This window comes from Micropterus dolomieu, linkage group LG05 (assembly GCF_021292245.1).
Source record: "Micropterus dolomieu isolate WLL.071019.BEF.003 ecotype Adirondacks linkage group LG05, ASM2129224v1, whole genome shotgun sequence".
NCBI lineage: Eukaryota > Metazoa > Chordata > Actinopteri > Centrarchiformes > Centrarchidae > Micropterus > Micropterus dolomieu.
This window is the reverse complement of record NC_060154.1, coordinates 26,010,097-26,030,244: the sequence shown is the minus strand read 5'-3', so window position 1 is coordinate 26,030,244 and position 20,148 is coordinate 26,010,097. Positions and strand designations below refer to the sequence as shown.

The following is a 20,148-nucleotide window of genomic DNA, read 5'->3' as shown; positions in this document are numbered from 1 at the left end:
AGCGTGCTGCAGTCGACAGCAGCGTGTCATGGCTACAAAGTAATCCTTGCGGGCAATTGCGCCTAGTTTTATACTTTTTCCACTGACAGGCTCAGATTGTGTCTGACAGCATTATGGAGATAGAACTTTTTTTAAAGAGTAAGATCATTTTTGTTTAACCAGAATCAGTCACTACATCACTCTTATCAAAGCCACCAGACTCCTTTGATAAAAACAGTAATTGGTAGCTACAAGAAGAGCCAATCACGGACTTTACACAAATTATTGGGGTGGGGGGAATATTATTTTGAAATATTTGCAGGAGGGTGTTTGGTTTAAAAAAAGTCCCCCCTTCCCACCCAATAATTTTTGTAGTTAGTTATTTCATTAGTGGTTCCCTACCTTGTTAGGACCCCCATTAAAGGTTTCCAAAATATATCTAAGGGATCACATGATGATTAACAGGACATGAAAGCAAAAAAAACAAAACCTGCTACACAAACTTGTTTCCTCCTTCCCCTATAATTTTCATAGTTTCCCTTAGGCTTAAAATTAGGGATTAAAATAATTGTGAGCCATAAACAGTGTGACAGTCAGTGTCCCACATCAGGAAGCATCTGCACAACTAAACTTTTCTTCAAACAAGTCTTCTAACTTTACATAGATAAACATGAACAATGCTCTTTATCAGAACTGAATCTATTTTTCTGTTGTTGTTTTTTTTAACCAATATTTCTGGCTGCTGTGTCCTGATATTACAATTCACTGCTTAGGCAACGGCAAAGATGAAATCCATGTGTTTAACTTTAGGTGGCACCCTTGTACTGTCAGATGCTGTCGCCTGGACAGACGCTGCTGTCCTCTACTTCACAGCACTCTTCTTAGTACCCTTTAAAGTGTGTGTGAATGGCAATATGCCCTTTAAACATTTGAATTTCAAACATACTTTAATTTACTGTTATTCTATTTTTGTCTAACTTTTTTTAAAGTGGTAATGCAGAAAGTCTTTCGCGTTCTAACTTGTGTCTATATTTAGTTCATTGTTAAATTAAATCTGTTCCTGATCTCTAGGTGAAGATATGTCTTCTTCTTCTTAAGCTTTTGTACAATGATATTTCTGCAGCAGGCATTATTATGGCAGAAGATACCCACTGTGTACTGACAACGTGCAGCGTGGTGATGACTAGTCATCATTTGGCACTTCATATAATATCCCTCTCCTTTTCCTCTGCATTTCATTTTCTTGCCTGAGGAGTCCAGCCATTTTTTCACCTCATTTTTCTTGTCAGGATGCCAAAGATTTCCTGTCAAAGTTTGTTTGAAAGCATCGCAATCTTATTAGAGCGTTGGCTGATTAAGACCTAAATTCCCACTGTAGAGGACAATAGAAAGCAGAAATAATTGCAGAAAGTCAAATACATTTCATCACATTATTGAAAATAATGTCATTATGTTAGTAACTCATCATTATACCTTCTGAATAATAAATGCAGTTTGAAATAACTATAGAAATGACTCATTGTCAAATGACAGATTGCCTGAATACCATTACACAATTTCAAAGTAAATATTTATTTTGCTGTTGCCTCTGTGTTCTGGGCTGATCACAAGAACAATGCCTGTGTGTCCCGCATCGCATAATGGCTTTTGCCTAATTTTGTCTCTTTAAAACGTGGGAGATAAATAAGCCTTTGGAGATAATTCTAGATGAGCAGACGCAAACACAATAGTGACTTATAAATAATCTTGTGTGGGTGAAATTATGGGGAGCGTTGTATATTGTAAGTCTGCAACACTTTAATGACTGAAAATGAAATGCTTATATTCCTGTGTGGATTCCAGTAAATGACCACTAAAGCAAATGTTGATATTTATCTACATATGGACATTATTTACTGTACTTTCACAACAGTACACAAATCTTTGACAGTGACAATCTAATCATTTCTAACTGTGTGCAAATTGCATAGCGAGCAGGTTTTGCTACCATAATGGTGACTACTTGCTGTAGTGAACTCTCTCTACAGAGCTACAGAATATAAATGTATACACTTAGACTCATGGGAGAGGCTCTGTGAACACGTGGCAGTGTAGGTCAACAGTCCTGTACGCTTGTGTGGTTTTAAAACTCTCCAATTCAGATGCAAATGTCGCATTCAAATTCCAAGTATGTCGAGTGAGCGTGCCCCTATTAAACTATCAATATTAAACATCACAATTCTGGTCAATATTTGATGAGGCCTATTTTCTAACAATGCAGCTTTCAGGGCTCTGAATCAAGTTAATCTTTCATAACTTTAGCTTTGAAAGCCCAAGTGCATTATTAATATCGGTTACAAGAGCAGTGTGAAAAGTGACAGATTCCATATGCATTTTATAAACATAGTGGAGGTGAAAACTATACGCTGTGCACGGATTCCACCATGAATCTTGACTATACTGTCATCCTCCTGGATTTCTCCTGGCAGGGGGTGGGGGGGGGACAAGAAGATTTCTGTCAGAGGCTGTGTGTTTTGTCACCCCCGCTGTGTTTAAAATCCATCACTGTCGACTGAGTTCTCCTCTCTCTAACTTTTCTTTTACTTCAGTCTAGAAATCCCATTTCTGCTGTTCTTTGTCCTCTTTTTGTTTATGAGTCTCATCGAGGGTAGCCTCTGCAGCCTCACCTCCCTCAGCCGCCCGTGTCTCTCCTCCTTCGCCCTCCTTCTCCTTCTCCCTCTCTCTGATGATCTGCACCAGCCTGTGAAACTTCTGGTTTAACTCCTCCATCCCTCCCACCGCCCTCCCGTCGTCCTTCTCTCCATCGCTCTCCAGTGAACTCAGTGACTCAGCCCTTGAATCACGGCCCTCAAACTCATAAGTCTGCACTGAGTCATAGGGCGGCTGCGACAGGTCAAAGGTGACCTGATCCAGACGGATATTCAGGAGGTCTTCCATGCGGAGAGGCTGCGGGTTGGCGGCCTCTGCTCTCACGGGCTCTGCTGCGCACACCCATCCTCTGTTGTTGCCAAACAACCCCCCAGGTAAGGACAAAGGCTGTGGGGTCAAATCCTTTCTCTGGAGTCTGCACATGTTCAGTAGCTGCACTCCCACTGGGTACACCCCGCTGCCACTCGTCCCGTTCATACATGTCCCTCTGCTGTTTGGATTCAGCGAGCCCACAATGCTGTATGTGTCTCCTGTCAGGTAAACAGGAGGGTTTATACAGTTGATCTGACTGCCATTTGAATAATTTCGCTCTGAAACAGAGGGAATGGAGGAATCAGTATCAATGTCATCTAATGTGCAGCTGGTGGCTCCAGTGCTGATCTGAGTCTGCGATGACCCCGGTCGCCCCTCTTGCTGGTTTGACGAGGAGCTGGTGTGACTATGACATGAGGACTCATTTGGGTCACAGTGGGTCAGATCTGAAGCGTCGTTTGCTGGTGTCGAGTCGGTTTCTGTCGGGTTTATCTGTAAAAGAGAAGAAGGGAGATATTAGATTAATTCAGGCAGACAAGCAGGGATAATTGTATGGAAGCAAAGAAAGGCCATGATGATTTAAATTTTTTAAGCTGAGAAATGGCTTATTGTGAAATTTAATCACTAATGAATACTTAATGTTGAAATTTAAATACCACTGAATTAACTCTATTTTTCTCTGAAAACCACCAGAACTGATGCGGTTTAAATGAGATCATTTCAAGTTTCGCAACTTCAAAAACTTTTAATTGTGCTCATCTAAACTTCCTTGTCTTGGATCATGTGACTTACAGAATTGAACCTGATTGGATGGAGGTCTCTTATCATATCCTTGGTAGAACGGATGTTTAAGTTTGAATATTTCATCTTAAATTTTGGTGTCCGCATTTTTTACATTTTATTTTGAATATTTAGGTCAGAAGCCCCCACCACAATCCGCTTAATTGCTTTCTGGAATAATCAATAAAGAGACCCTGTCTGAATTCAACCAATCAATTCTCGACTTGAATATAGGTTAGTGAATATTGGACCACCTGACTTTGAAATTGTGAAAACAAACCTTTAAGTAATTTTTTAAAATGACACCACTTAAATTACTGTCAATAACAGGGGTAAAAAAAACAGGGTAATTTAAATCACATAAATTAACATAATGATAATAATCATAATAATCAAATTTCAAATGTTATAAATTATATGGCATTTGAAATTAAATAATAAAAGGCTTCAGCTTCTTACTATGAGCGATGGGATACTAAAAGAACACTATGTATTTTACTGGAGTGGGCGGTACTTGGTTAAAATAGGCGATGTCACTTACTTCTGTGAATCAGAATCTGATGAAAGTTGGTGGGTTGTTCCAGTGACTGTAATCAAATCTGATTAAACCACCCTCCTGACTTCCTGATGAATCACACTGTTGCAAGTTTAGTCATGAATATTTTAGGCTATACGACAGGGAAACACTATTATTACACTTGCTTATATGATTCAAATCCTAATGGCCTTTCTTTGCTTAATAAGTGCTACATATTTGTATCTGATAGTATTAACACTATCATCTAACCGTGGCCTGATCCTGATTCTCTTTTGTGTCAGCTGTGTTTGCTTCACTGGCTTCATTTCTGTCTGGGATTTTGCTCTTTGCCAGCATGTGTTCTGCTTCGTAACTAGCAGAGCTCATCTCAGGAGAGCACAGCAGAGGATCAAAGGTGCTCTGGTTCGGGATGACAAGGGAATTGCCCATGTGACCTCCGGTCAGCCCATGGGTCAGCTGCGTTAGCTGCAGACCTGCCTCCAGCGGCCCAGCTGGATAATCTCTGAGAACAGGCAGCGTGTGGAAGCCGTAGCAGAGGCGCCCGTAGAGCGGAGCAGAGCCCGGCCTCTGCTGAGGGTCCAGGCCGGGACGTGGGTTACGACTCCAGCTGTACGTCCTGGCCCTTGGCGGATTCTGCTGAGTGTACCATCTGTGCCAAGAGATAAATGTCAGAGAAGCACACAGTCACACACAAATATGCACAAGCTCCCATGAGCTACCATTGCAAGGACAAACTTTTTTTTTCCTCGGACCAGCTCACATGTTTCTGTTGTTGTGCATGTGCTGTATTCTGTGCATGCTCTGCAGCGCTGTAATGTCAAAAGCTGCGGTGTCTGCCTCCCCTCCCCCTTCGTCATCATAGGATATGATGTTCTCCCTGACATCATCCTCCTCGAAGGTTGAGTGGGAGTCTCGCTTCTGATGGCGCAATGACAGCGAGAGTGCACACACCACTAAAGGGCAAAGAGGAGACACATGACCACATACTCTTCAAACGTTTCAGAAGCAACCTGACACAACTGCTCAGCATCTTTAGCAAACAAAAGTCACAAACAACATATTTATAGTGCTTCAGAGGCTTCAGAGAACTGACCAAACCTACCCAGCAGAGTAGTGACACAAGCCAGCATGGCCAATAAGGTGACCAAGCTAAATATGAGAGAAGTGGAGGCAGACGGCATGGGGAGACAAACCATGTGTCTCTCCCATCTCCTGTCCCTCTGTCTCCCCCTATCCTCTGTCTGCATGCCCCCTCGCAGACAGGGACAAATGGTCACAGTAACTGTGCCAGTGTTGGTCAGACCCGAGGCCCCGTCGCGCAGCACAACTGGCACGTAGAGGGTGAGTAAGGATGAGGAGAAACCAGGGAGAGGCTCCAAGGCTGACTGGAGCACCAGGCTGGCTGTCACACCTGATAACGTGGCAAAAAACACACAAATCAACCGCGGTCACTGCACAACAATGGCGCACCAGTTTTGGCCAGTGTCCTGTTTCTGGATTGTGCATGAAATAGTAAAACACAGCCAATTTGTGCAACCTCCAGTTTCCCTGATGGTGAGGTTGAGGGCAGAGCTGGACTCTGGAGGGATGCTGAAGTGGACCGGGGTGTCCTGCCCTCCTTGGTCCTTGTCGATGGCTCGCAGAACCTGAACTACCTGTATAACACAGATCAGGGTGAAGTTAGTAAAACACACAATATATATATTGTTTTTTTCTCAGTTTTACCTTGTAAGGATCTGAATGTTATTGAAATGAAAGAATCTGCCGTATAAATTACTCTTTGGTGGAACTGCTGACATATGCAGCACGTGATGAGGGGAAGTGGACATTGCTTAACTTGGGACATAAGGAGAGAAAGTTGGGATAAACTGTTATTTTATTGCAGACACCAATTTAAAGTTGTAATCTGCCTTTTTAATACAATCTATTGTTACAATTTTTCTTTAGTAGGCATCCGATGTATTTACATTCTGTAATTACCTCTCTGTATAGAAATTTTCATTATTAGTGGAGTCTGCCACAAGGGATTCACAGTAAAAAATGCATGTAATCCAGCGTTACTGTTTTTAATTTGAAATCAGCCTCACTATCTACTGTTCACTCTCCTAAGGCTGTATCAGAGCTGTATTAAGTTACTGCTAATGCTAACCCAACATTTCCTACTGCTTCCCATTAAAAGCATTCAACTTTTTTTTTATACCAATATTGCGATTGCGATTTAATATGCGATTAATTTTTAAGCTCTTTACCTTCTGTATGATTCAAAATGGACAAGCAGTAAATCAGTATATACTATGACCAACACAATATTAGATAGACAGAACTACACTGTTCTTTCTTGTGTTATGATGAATTAGGTAGAATTATTATTATGAGCAATGGTGGAGAAGATATATCAAATTATAATAATATGAGAAAGATAATTTAAGTCAAGTAATGGCATTAAATAATATGATATAATATCATCAGGTCGGCCTACCAACAGACCAGAAGAAAAACTAACTCAACACAGTGTGTTAGACAGTACACGCACAATGCAAAAACCACAGTTCAACCACCAATTAATGCGTCCTTAGCTCAGTTCAAATCTCCTAGGAGTCCATCTTTCTATATTCCAGTAAGCAAACAAAAAATACTCAGTTTGAGGTTCAGTTCAAAAGTTGGCCAGTTCGCCTCTCATGTTTAATAGACAAGCTTAGTAATTCTCCGACAACACCGGAGTCCCCCCGCAGTTACTGGCTGTAACTCAGGACAGACTGGGCCTCTTTCGGATTTGTGAGTTTGGTTTGAAACGCCGTTTCACAGATATTTTCTGAGCTGACTGGTGGCTGTGTGTGTGACGCAGGCGCCGATCGCCACAATACGCTTACTTTACTACACGCGTATTTCTGTTTCTGTTTTTTTATCTGCATTTTTCCTGTCCGTCAAAGCCGCGGATGGCCCAACGATTTCACCCACCACCTCGTTACCCGCGGGTGCTACTTTCATTCCCTGTGTGACGCTAAAGTTTATGTAGTGTCAGCTTCTGTCAAGCTGAAGGCTATTGTACAACAAGAATGCAAGGTACAGCGTAACGTGTAGACGAAGCATCAACTTCGTCTGCAGACTGCTTTCAGACTGCTTGGGTGTCATGTGACCATGAGTGTAATCGCAGCCTTTGCGATTAGAAAATCTCTTTTTATTACATCGCGATAATATCTCAAATGCAATTAATCGTGCAGCCCTACAGGAAACACAATGTATTTGTCACTGAGGTTAGCGCTAAAAATGATAAAAAATTCTGCAATGCATTGCAAAAATCTGTAAAACACTATGCAGTAACGCAGTACTGTACTCTATATAAAATATAAATTAAATCAAATTATAATTAGGCTATAGCCTAAAACAATATTGTGCTGTGAACAAATACAGTAATGTCAGTAGTGTAAATAGGCTCCTAAGCCTCAGTTTAGCAGAGATTTCAGTGCGTTTCAAAATTTTTAACAGGCCTGAAAATAAACTTTAGGCTATCAATGCTGAACTGGTAGCAGAGTTTTTTTCCATATGTTGTTATGTATGAAAAGACACAAAATAAACACATAAGCGCACTACTTGATTACTATAAGCACATTATTGAAATAGTATTTGTATAGGAATGATTATGTCCCCCACTTTTTGACTCATAGGCGGTTGAACAGTTTGCACTAAATTTCAAAATGTAATGTAGACAAAGATGAGATGAGCTATACAAATTTCTAATCATGGACTGATTTAAAAACAGAAATCAAGTCAAAAATGACAAAGAAAAAATAGTCAGAGTGGATAAAAACAGGAATACATTGCATACAAGTTAACTGTAATATCAGGCAAAAACAAATGAAGAACGGACCTGACCGGGGGCACTGGAGTCGCATACAGACGTTGTATACTGCCTGTCCAACTCTGGTGCATTGTCATTCTGGTCTAGTGTCTCTATGGCAACCACAACCCTTGACACAAGATTTGGATTGTCTGAAAGAAAAGGAAACTGACACTAATGATAAAATTATCACTGAATTTCTATCATTTTTACTCCTCACTTTGTATTCTCAACTCCAGGTGGCACTTTTGGTGAAATATGACTCTGGTAAGCTCTGCTGCTCAAGGCGCCTGAGGGCAGAGGGGCTGACATACCCCTCTGTGTGGCGATGACTGTGATATTATGCCACTGCTCCTGCTCACGGTCCAACTCCATCACTGTGCTGATAAAGCCTGTGTCAGAGGCGATGCGGAACAGAGCCTCGGGGTCTGACTGGGGATCGATGGAGTACCTGAGATACAGAAACAGGCACGAGCCAGAACAGGAAGGAAAAAAGAACGTGAAGAGAGCCCTGAGTGAGCAAGCGAGAGGCTAAATGAGTGAGTGACAGTATAATAACCACCTGATATTGGTGCTTTGCCCTGTGTCTGGGTCCACAGCGTAGACCCGGCCAACAGAGCAGACAGGGGGGCAGTTCTCAGACACGTCCAGATGGTATCGAGCCTGGGAGAATCGCGGTGGCTCATCAGCATTAAGGACCATGACCCGGACTGTTGCCTGGTCCTTAAAGGGACCTTTCCTTAGGTACCGGGCATCTACTATAGGATTGGCAACTTCCACAGAGAAAGTGTATGAACTGCGGGTCTCATAATCCAGCAGCTGTTGGGTGAAGTGTAAAGCAGCCTCAGTCCATGGACTATACTTTAGTGAAGGTCATCATAATCATACATGATTTATATGTACATTTCTTCCCACATAGAGTACTTCATTATTCATTTTATATACTTTTATCTCTCCATATAACTCACATACAATATTCCATTTTGGAGTTTCCTTTCTTACTTTTTTGGGTAATTAATCATCAGCCTCTTTTTACCTCATCCTCCGCAACCTTTTAATTAAAGATTTCACTGAGCAATAATTATCTTTGAATGCCCAGTGCTGTTAAACCCTTAAAAAGTAAAAAGGCAAATTCACACTGGCTGCCTTTAACATGGCCTACTCACTTCAAATGAGCTACAGTTTTTCACCAGCTGCTTATTTGTCCATTGTTATTCATTAATTGCTCGCATCGAGCCTTGGGAGTCTGAACCTGTCAGCAACAGAATGTGTCTGAGTGGAGTAATGAAATGTTTAAATGACCAAATAAAATTAATTTGCAGAACCAGAGAAAAGCAAGTTTATTTAATCTCCTGAAATTATGTGACCACTTAAGCGCAACCACCTACATGTGCCTTCAGATCCTCGGCTATTATGAAAACTCTTAATGAGCTAAAGTTGCTTTACGCTCTGTGTGTGTCCCTGTGTCTCCTCACTCACCTTGTTCAGCACAATGACAGCCTCTTGGTCTCTTCCGGTTATATTGAATATTTCGGTCTCCTCAGAGTCCAGGATAGTGAACTCCAGCTGTGCATTTTCTCCCAGATCCGGATCAGTGGCAGTTAGACGGCCCACCTCCACACCTGGTGCTGCTAGCTCCGATACAGAGAATGACCACGCACCTGCAGGGAGAAAAACAATGAATATAATGGTTGTGAGCGCTGAATGTTGATGAGACTCCATGTGACAAAATAAACTACACACAGTACAGAAGGATGGTGTCTGGCTCAATTTTATTTCAAAGCACAGTTGTTATAAACGTAAATCAGTAAGGACAGGAGGAACAATTGAAGTGACCACATTTAAAGCCATTATTTCTGCCAAATGCTGTACATTTTAGACATTTTCTCTTTTTCTGAGCTCAAATTATTAGTCAATCGACAAAAAATATCATTAGACACTGTATATATGTGGGTTTTGAAGATAAAACAAGCCATTTAAAGACATCCGTTTGGAGCTCAAACTACTCAAGTGTGAGGATTAGCTGCTTTGCTCCATTTAATGTCATTGTAAGTGGAATATCTTTAGTTTTTGAACTGTTGGTTCGATAAATTAAGCCATTGAATACTTTTGTTTCTTTTTCTACCATTGTTACTTTGGGATCTGGAAATTTATGACGGGCATTTTTAAAGACTAAATGGTTGATAAACAAAGCAATTGTTGTTAGATGTAGCCCTAGCTTCTTGTTTTTATCTCTAGACAAAAAAAGGTATCAACTCTATTAATCACATTACTAATGTCACATACAGTTCATAGAACTGTAAAGCTTCAATTTAACTGAAATCTGTCCCATTCTGTTTTAATGAATCAAGAGTTGTTTTTATTAAATGGAGAATTTAAGATGTGCTGAATTAGCTGTTTAGCAAGCATGAAAAGGCAGCCAGTGATCTGTGGCAGGTCATATCCTTTACTTGCCATCACAAGAGGACCTCTATGTCGCTTGTGACACGGCACAGCAACAAGCTGTAAATTCAGAGAAATGCTTTCATTCTAATCAGAGCACCGCTACCTTGCTGATTGTTAATCATTCAAATCCTCCACATTATGAAGAACAAAACCACGCCCCTCGCATACGCAGAGCATACTAAATGAGCTGTTTGCTTAAATTGTGGCATTATTGTCAAATGGAAAATAATGACCTAGGGTAAGACGGCCGGGGAAGGAAGATATAGTCAAATATCAATAAATAAATGACACTGCCGGCATTTGGAAATATTAAATTGCTTCTATAAAGCACTGTATTGCAGCACAATATATCAGCACAAAGAAAGGGGGCTTTAAGCATTAAGATGAATGGCAGTGAGCAAAGACTGTCAGGAAGAAGAAGTAAGGAAGAGGGGGAAAATAACAGAGGAGAGGTAATATATAGAGAAATGCAGTGTATGTCTCAAAGTGTTAGACACATTCTGCAGTGATTTTACTGTCTATTGAAGCAGAAAGCACTGAACTTTAAGATGAAATATTAATAGCGTGGAACAGGGAAAAGCTTGGATAAGAAAAAGCGGACATGATCTTTCACTCTTCTACGTCAAGGCACAGTCCATTTGAACCTCGGGGACCAAACGGGAGCGTTTATATGAATGTTAATGGCAGTCGTCTTGACAAAGGCGTATGTTATTCCCGCTGATGTTAAAAACAATGATTAGAAGAGTGCATAAAATAAAAGAGCAACGCTGGACTGACAAGCTGTTTAGCTACTTTGGAGCTTATATCTTAAACCTGTCAAGACGTCTAGGACCCAAAGGAGGAAAAAAATATCAGACTGCTGTCACAAATGCTGTTACAAGATGTTTCATCATTTTAATCTTTACTTACTCTCACACATACACACACACACGCACACACACACACACACACACACACACACACACACACACACACACACACACACACACACACACACACACACACACAAGTTTAGTTATGTCACTTTTGGGGACATCACATAGACTTACATTAATTTCCCGGAGACTTACCACAACCCTAACCCTAACAACTACATGCCTAGCCCTAACTGTAACCTGGCCCTAATGTGTCCCCAAAGGAAGCATAAGTCAGACCCATGCACACACACACCTACACACACACAGTCTACAGCTACAGAGATCGAAAGCAGCCAACAGTAAAGTGGTGATGTGATAACAGCGGTGCTTACTCCTTCTAAAGTGAGGGGGGTTGTCGTTAACATCACTCAGCTTCACAGTGACGGTCGTAGTCCCTGATAATCCGCCCAGATGCCCTCCCATGTCTTTGGCCTGGAGGATGACCAGATATTCATCCCGAGTTTCTCTGTCCATGTCAGGTACTGCTGTCCGCAGGACGCCTGGTAGAGAGGACAGCGGGACATGGAGCAAAAATCACAACAGCAACAGATTTCACAGTGACACAAGGTCTCTCCATATTACCATCAAAGTGAGTCAGATGCATACATTTTAGAATTAGGGCATTGAAAAACATATGACTCCAGGCCACTTCTGTTTCTGAACAAATCATATAAAATGTGAGTTAAAATAAATGTTCTTCTCCACGTTGGACATATGGTAGCAAGGACACATCATATGATTTCAAATCGGACCACTGGGATTAACTGTATAAAGTGTGATCATCAGCTGGAGAGGCACTAAATGTTAAACAGCTTAGAGAAGATGTGTGGTACGAGTGAGGCCGTGAACAGACCTGTCTGAGGATCCACAGAGAAATAGTCCTGGCCCTGAGTAATGGCATAAACCAGCCGGGCGCTGTTTCCATATGTTGGATCATCAGCATCTCTAGCTGTGACTTGGATTATGGACGTGCCTGTGAAAGAGAGGAAGCAGCAAAGGTGATAAGTCAAATGTACTCAAAGTATAGTAGTTAAAGCTGGTGACTGGCTCATAAGCTTAAAGTGATACTCCACATCATTATCATCATCATCATCATATTTTGAATATCAAGTACATCAGTATGATTAAAAGGATAAGGCAGTTCTCTGCTGTCCATCTGTACAAGCAGTATCTTCAAATCATAGATAAAATATGACATACATCACCATTTTCATGTCGAACAATTTCTCGCAGTCTATTTAGCCCCATTTTGGCAAAATTACGATTATTTGCATGATACTGAGAATATGTTTGCACAGTTGGGAGGTTGATTATGCTGCATGAACAGGCTGATTGACAGATTAGTTCGCAACTATTTTGATAATTAATTGTTTCTGTCATTTTTCCTGATGTGATGCTTTTCTTTATCATGTTTTGTAGTGCTGATAAAAAAAACAACTTTCTGAATACATCTCATTGGGCTTCTAAAAGTTGTGATTGGCATGTTTCACAATTTTCTGACATTTTCTGACAAAAAAGAGAGATACTATCACAGATTATTTGGTAAAAAAAAAGAATCACTTCTATAGATGTTTAAGTATTTTTGTCAAGCTAGCTGTGTGGCTGAGATGTCATTGTCTGTCTGTTAGTCAGTCTCCCACTTTGGTCCACACTAAAATATTCCAACACCTGGATTCCAATGAAATTTGGTACAAAAAACCCAACTGTGGTTATCCCCTGGTCATTTTATCTAGTGCCATCATCAGGTCAAAATTTCAACGTTTTTAAAATTTTCATATTCATGACCAAGTGTTTGGTGCTAATTAGCAAATGTTAGCACACACATATTTCTACACCCTCGTAAATTTGACAAGGGAACAAAAAAGTAGCATCCATGGATACTACTGTTAACAATCCCACAATGAATGCAGTGCTTTGAAAGTTACTGTTGTGCAACTACACCTGTCAGTGATGATGCAAAATTATGTCCGAAAATCTCAAGGGCTGCACCCCATGAAGGACAACACTACTAGAATTTTACAGCCACCTTTGAAGAGATATCACTTTAATGTTGTTTTAGTGCTGTACCTATGTTGGCCATCTCTGGTACCATGGCAACATAGGGTTCATTGGGGAAGACAGGCGGGTTGTCATTGATGTCCTGCACTCTGATGATGAACTCAGATGAGGGCTCCAGGGCTCGGCCTGTCTGACGGTCTGTAGCTGTTGCAATGAGACGGTACTGGTCCTTCTCCTCGCGGTCTAGAGACTTGGTGACATGTATGTTGCCTGTGTTGCTGTCGATGACAAACACAGAGCCCACTCCCTCTCCCTCCAACATATACTTAGTGCGTCCGTCCCCTCTGTCCATATCTGTGTGCAGCTGGAAAACAAAAACATGCAGAGAGTAAATGACTGTGGCCCCTTCAGGCGACATCACTTTCAGACCCAGTGTGCTGATGCAGGTATCGCAAATAAGCGCTCATCTATTTGTATGTGAAGTGGGTGATTTATGTTAAAGTGGGAAGTGCTCAGTGAATTTTAATTGAATGGCACCAGGTGTGGAAGATACATATGGGACCAAGATGAGTACTGATGCATTCAGCTAATTAACTCACTGGACCATCCATGCCATTGGGGATTTGTTGAGGGCAATACCACATTAACGTGGACAGTGGCCCTGCAAATGTCCTACATGTATGTTCACAGATGCATTCGGCTTAGTGTCCATCTGCAAATCTTTCTGTCTCTTCTTCCATCTGTTTCTTCCTTTCCCCTTCTTGTAAATCCATCTGCCTGGCTTCCCTGTACCTTTAAAACCACCTCTGATTCCAGTCCTAGTATCTCTCTCTTTTCATTAAGTTACCTCAGTTACACAGAATGCCCATCTGCTTGCAATTTCTCATTCCCCTCTCTCTCCCTCTGACTATCTGTTTTGCTCCCAAGTGCATAGTACTCCTTTGGTATTTTATAGGTAAAAGGCCAAACACACAGAAATAGAAAACTAAAGAGATTACTCAGCCTTCATCACACTAAGCTTTCTGACCAGGAACCTTCACATCTCTCTACCCTTAAGGCACATCTGCACATGTTCATAATCCACAAGGCTTACTCACAACCTCTGTTGTGGACCTTAGATACTCACTAACTAAAGCCTCAATTTGAATTCAACTGCAACAATGACTGTTTACACATTAACAAAGCAATTTCTGATTAATTATTTTGCAAGGCATATTCACTGTGTTAAATGGAATTTGTTTGGGTAACAGAGAAATACAGATATGTATTGCCTGTATAACGATAAGTGTAGAATTAGTCAAACCATTCGTGTGCTTAAGACAGATGCCCACTTGAAAGTATCTAACATAATGCATGTTAAAAACATATGTTCACCCCCCCCCCCCCCCCCACCCACACACACACACACACACACACACACACACACACACACACACACACACACACACACACACACACACACACACACACACACACACACACACACAGCATGGCATGCAGGCAGAGACCAGGGGAAAATATAAGATTAGTGAATAGTTATGTCTGTGTGTGTGTGTGTGTGTGGTGTGTATGTCTTGAAGGATAAAGTTGAGGATTATAGAAACTCGTGATAGCATACCATACAAATTGCTAGATAAGGGACTCAGGGTTTTTTATTCATCCCTACACCCACATCCCTCTCCCTCCTTTCTTCCTTAAAGCAAGCTTCGATTTTGATCCCACACTTCACCACGAGAGACATCTTTGTCGGAGTCTGTGCCTATCTCGCTCCCCTGCTCTTTGCCGCCGCCCCCCCACTCCATCCTCTCTCTTTCTCTCCAGCCCTCCTCTCCTCACTGTCTAATTGCTGGCTCAGTCCTGCTGTGCTTCTGTCAGCATGGAAAAACACTCTCACGGTGGGGAAGAAATTTATCCGCCCTGTACAAACAAAGCTTGAAAAAGAGGAAATTGTCTCCTCCAATTCCTTTGTCACTTTCTCTCCTACTTTTTAATCTGATTTTACCCCTCCTCTCGCTCATTCAGTACATCCACCTCTTGGTTTACATCTGCATCACACTGCAATCCTCACCCGCCAAATTCTTCCTTTTTTCACACGGGTTGAGGCACCTGTGATTTGAACGGTTATTAACTCACCTCAAACCTTGCACTGGCGGTGGGTTTTAAGAGATCATCTCTCTATTTTCAGCAAACAAACTGAGCTGCCTCTGAGAGAAAACGGTGCTTCCAACCCCCTTCCAATGCAGGGATGCTTTATCACATGAATATCAACATCAAAACTACGCTTGCAGAAGAACGAGCAGTCTTGTGTGTCTACTGATTGCTTTAACACCCCTCCTTGACTGTATCAATAACAACCAGAGAGGAAGATTAAACATTTATGAGGTGTATACTGCACTGGTAAGAATCCAATCTAGACTGTCACTATAAAGTATACAGCTAGCTACAAAGTGGCTGGCAGCATTCCCTGTTAGCGTTACAGTTGATATAATCCTACTCTGAGTATACTGTAGCTGCCAGCAGCTGCATTAGTGCGGAGCGCCTGGCTGTGAAATGCTACAAGTAAACCCCTGGGATCTGAATGGTTCAGGTGTGCAGTGGATTAAATCATCTCAGACCTTTTCGTGTTGCGACACCGACAGCAATTGAAGGTTGCTGGTGTGGCGACTATAAAAACTCCAGTATGTGACATGACACGTGAACAGCTGCACAAGCACGGCTATTACATGGAGTTATATTTGTGCCTCGTTCCTGGGCGAGTGATGGGGCATTCTGGCTCATAAGCTCATATAATTATTGTAGGGAAACTATTATCACGCAAAGAAAATAAAACTATTTGTTCCTTAATATATGTATTTTGCTAATATCCACAATATCCACAGTGCACAATTTGCTCATTTGCCATCTGTCAGTGTCTCTGACACTCATTCAGTGTCTGTCTTGCTCTTAATGTCTCTGCTCTGTGCGCACTCAGGTCGCCTGCACACTCACTCAGCTAGACCTGACCAGAACGCAAAGGGATTTTAGAGGCAGCGCATATAAACGCTTTCTTTCTAAATGCACCGTTACAGTGGGCACCAGCTAATCAGAAAATGAAGAGCAGCTATTTACTAAATGGCTGTTTTGTCCTGCTTCTGATTGTTTGTACTATTATTGGTTACTGGGGAGTAGGAAAGAACTGGAAGAATGGCAAGCAGGCACACAACAGGCACACATAATTAGTTCATAGTTTTAGTAATTTCCATCAGTGCTAGATTAGCTTGAAACCTAGCTATCTTGATAGGTAGCTAACTACCAGATAAACAATCGTTTGCTTTAACAGTGCCTGTAAATTTAAATAAATCTAAATTTAAGATATGCTTTTGTTGGACATGGTGTGCTACATCTCATTTAATAGACATGCTAAAAGGTGGTTAATAGTAATTAATAAAAATAACAATAGCTTTATTTGTATAGCACTTTTCAATACAGCTTTGTACATCTTTGTACACCACTGAACACATAGCTATGTATCTTATATTGCATTTCTGTCAATAGATCCTCAGAAATATTACACACTGAACCTTTAAGTGAGTGGGTATCATCTTTGAGTCCTGTATCCAGTTCTAATAATCCATCCATGGAGTGTGCAGGCAAACCTGATGCTGCGCACAGAGCAGAGACGCCGTGAGCGTGAACACACAGAGCAGGGTAAATGAAAGGCGAAATTACTCAAACTGAGTGAAAAAAGGCTATCATTATGAACTTATGTGGACTATGGCACACAAAAACATATTTATTGAGCACAGAATTTTGTTGGCACATATTATATTATTCTCTCTCTACAAAATAGATAAAGAATATATTTTTCTGTGCTCGAAATGTCCCACGGCGTTCTAATGAATGATGCACAAATATAAGTCCATACCACTAGAAACAGGTGATTCACATGCTGAGTGGTTGTGACAACAGCTTACCCGTCCAATGAGCACAGGCTCAGGCCCTCTGTACTCCTCGATCACAAAGAACTGGTTCCAGAGCCAGCTCCTCCGGCGGCGAGAGCGAGGCTCCACACGTGGCAGGTACAGCCCTGACCGACTGTCTTCAGATTCCATGACCCATTTAGAGCGGCCCCGTGTCCTCTCACGCAGAAAGTCACCGACACCTGTCTCCAAATGGAGCTCAGGCTGGAGAGCGTACTCCTTCTCTGAACTCGGCACTAGACTGTGAGCATTAATTACACCTTCAACCTCTCCATTAGACAAATTGCTTCTTTTCTCTGGGTTCAGAATGAGTTCAGGGCTATGTTTAGTTTTTAGGGACTTGGCCGCAGATTCTGGATGTTTAAGTTTGACTGTTTGCCCTGCTATGTTGCCCTTAAAGTCAAAATCATTAGGTTTTCTGTCATTTAGTCTAAAATCCGCATTTGGCAGGGTTCTTACATCATCCGTTGCATTCTGAAGCGGGCTTTCCAATTCTTTGAAACTGCCAAAAAAGTTTTCCATCGACTCTGGATGAGGTAAAACTTGTTGACTTTTGCTTGATAGTTCTTGCAAATCCGGCTCTTCCTCTGATGCAGCCACTGAAATGCCACTTCTTTCACCTTTACAGAATAAAAGAAGAAGAAGCACAATATGTGCTGCCATAGCTACGATGAACTGATCAGATTGTTTCAAAGAATTACTGTTGAATGGCTGATCAGATGCAGGTTTTCATGATGGTCCACCTTGTGTTCTTCTCCTCCTGTTTCAGGTTCCTTCTCCCCAGAGCGAGTCTTCATTTTGCCTTCTTTTCTCACATTTTCCCCATTCAGTACACATGCTGTACAGGATGCAGGAGAGAAGACACAATTAGTGTGATCTTGACTGTATTCAAAATGGGAAAAGTGCTTGAAAATACAGAGGGGAAAAGAGTTGGCATCTTACTCATTGTCTTTGGAGGAAGTTTGATATTTTGAGACAAATGTGTGGATACATTTTTATCCGACTGTTTGTTGAACAGCTCTGTTTGCTAATCTGAGCTCTCTGCCAGCTGCTGTAAAAATAGCTGTGAGTTTAGCACAGAAACTATGCACATTACGGTCTGATAAGAAATTACCTAAAAAGGAGAATCCCCCTCATACCAGATGCTGTTATTCAAGTTATTCTCATTGCTGCTGTCATTGCTGTTGTTTGTGAATCCTGTTATTGATCACTCATGCATTTTAAGAGAATCAAGTGTGGTCTTAAAAATGTTCAATTATTTTGGAGCTTGAGGGCCTGGCGACAAGGTGGAGCTCAAGTACTTTACTATTCCTTGTCACACACAATTGCCTGGACATCAGGTGATTGATGTCATCCCTAAAGATGGTCTCCCCATGCCTCAATGCCCAGTAGTGGAAGAAGTTCCCCTTAAGAGATTAATTAGACTCATAAATAATTTAATCAATGACTTGTCCTCATTTCCCAAAAGTTTAATGATCTGAGTTTCGTTAGTATTTGAGTCAGATCCCGGCCATTGATCTTTGAAATTTGATGTACTGAGAAGTGTCAGCAGCTTAACAAGAGTGGAACTGTGTAATCGCAGTTATTCCATCCCCGTTCCACCTGCATCCATCACTCTGCCTCACTTTTCCTGCAATGAATGTAAATTTTATGACATCTGTTTTTCACCTTTATGCACGCATGGAGGCAAGAATTATAACACACACACACACACACACAAACACAACACACATAGTGAATGAGTCATTGGTACGCAGGGATGCTGTCTTCAAATTATTTTAAATAAAGTTTGTATGAATCTGTTTTGATTTTAAAAAAAAGCGAAAGAAATCTCCATAAAAGAAAAGAACATAAATGACTCAGTGCAAACTGATATATTCTCTGGCCTCATCTGTGTTCTGACTAAATGAACGTGCAGTGAAACATGTGCTTTGATTACATTTAGATGCAAATAAGCACAGAGTGGTCCTACTGTATGGCACACGCATTTGATGGCACTATATAGTATGAACCATAACATTTTCGGATATATCCAAACTGATATGCTTCACGTGGAAGGAAGTACACATTGAAATGAAACCAATGTTCTTTTTCACTCCAGATACTGACCTACTTTCTAAAAAGTAGGCTTTTTAATTTGAGCATTTGATCATATAGTATAATAGTAATTACTACTTTCTTCTATTCATTTCTTCTTAAAAGGAAATTCATCCTTGATTTTCTTTTTCTATTTGCACACCAATTATACCAAGTCTTCCATACTGTTTGTAATGCCTCATGTTCACCATCTGCATCTGCTTACCATCATCTTAAATCGAGCAAAATACAAGAAGAGGTTCTTCCAAAACACTTTTGTCTCCCTCAGCCATTGTGTATTAGCATAGACTGGGCTCACGGCTTACATTTCTCTCTGCTAGATTTTCTCCAGAACCACATTGCCAGCAGTACATGTCACTCACTGTTGTTTGAAGTCTTTACAGTATGAGTGTGCATGAGATATGTGTGAAACGTAAGGCAGGGATAGAGGATGAAAGCGTGAGGACGATTTGCTGTTGCCGGCTCAGAATGGAATGATGAGTGGTGACATAGCTCTAAATTGCAAATCGCTGTTTCAGTCTCACTTCACTCTGCTAAGAGTCGCTTCACTGCAACAGGGCTACTTCATTTTTATTAAAAATAGCCTGTGCATGGCAGACCTTTTACATAGGGAAAAATGGGAGATGGAGGCAGAGA

The 20,148-nt window shown here is 41.2% G+C and overlaps 2 protein-coding genes and 1 long non-coding RNA gene across 3 annotated transcripts in view; 1 reads left to right on the top strand and 2 right to left on the bottom strand.

The window, feature by feature from the left end:
• The window catches only part of LOC123971410 (cytoplasmic FMR1-interacting protein 1 homolog), a 1,205,200-nt gene that overhangs the window by 387,998 nt on the left and 797,054 nt on the right, over positions 1–20,148 (bottom strand). The gene's annotated exons all lie outside the window — the stretch shown is intronic.
• The window catches only part of LOC123971409 (desmocollin-1-like), a 20,807-nt gene continuing 2,189 nt past the window's right edge, over positions 1,531–20,148 (bottom strand). The window contains exons 2-14 of the mRNA XM_046050209.1: positions 17,410–18,253; positions 13,526–13,820; positions 12,312–12,431; positions 11,791–11,958; positions 9,576–9,757; positions 8,659–8,915; positions 8,411–8,547; positions 8,127–8,248; positions 5,796–5,913; positions 5,361–5,669; positions 5,019–5,211; positions 4,508–4,907; positions 1,531–3,432 (exon numbers count right to left, since the gene is read on the bottom strand). Coding sequence (XP_045906165.1) covers positions 2,569–3,432; positions 4,508–4,907; positions 5,019–5,211; positions 5,361–5,669; positions 5,796–5,913; positions 8,127–8,248; positions 8,411–8,547; positions 8,659–8,915; positions 9,576–9,757; positions 11,791–11,958; positions 12,312–12,431; positions 13,526–13,820; positions 17,410–18,078 — 3,834 coding nt within the window. The 5' untranslated portion in view covers positions 18,079–18,253 and the 3' untranslated portion in view covers positions 1,531–2,568. The remainder of the gene's footprint in view (positions 3,433–4,507; positions 4,908–5,018; positions 5,212–5,360; positions 5,670–5,795; positions 5,914–8,126; positions 8,249–8,410; positions 8,548–8,658; positions 8,916–9,575; positions 9,758–11,790; positions 11,959–12,311; positions 12,432–13,525; positions 13,821–17,409; positions 18,254–20,148) is intronic.
• Positions 6,974–9,722, top strand: LOC123971474. Its single transcript, XR_006825195.1, has 3 exons — positions 6,974–7,033; positions 8,336–8,635; positions 9,681–9,722. It is a non-coding gene; the product is annotated as an uncharacterized LOC123971474 (long non-coding RNA).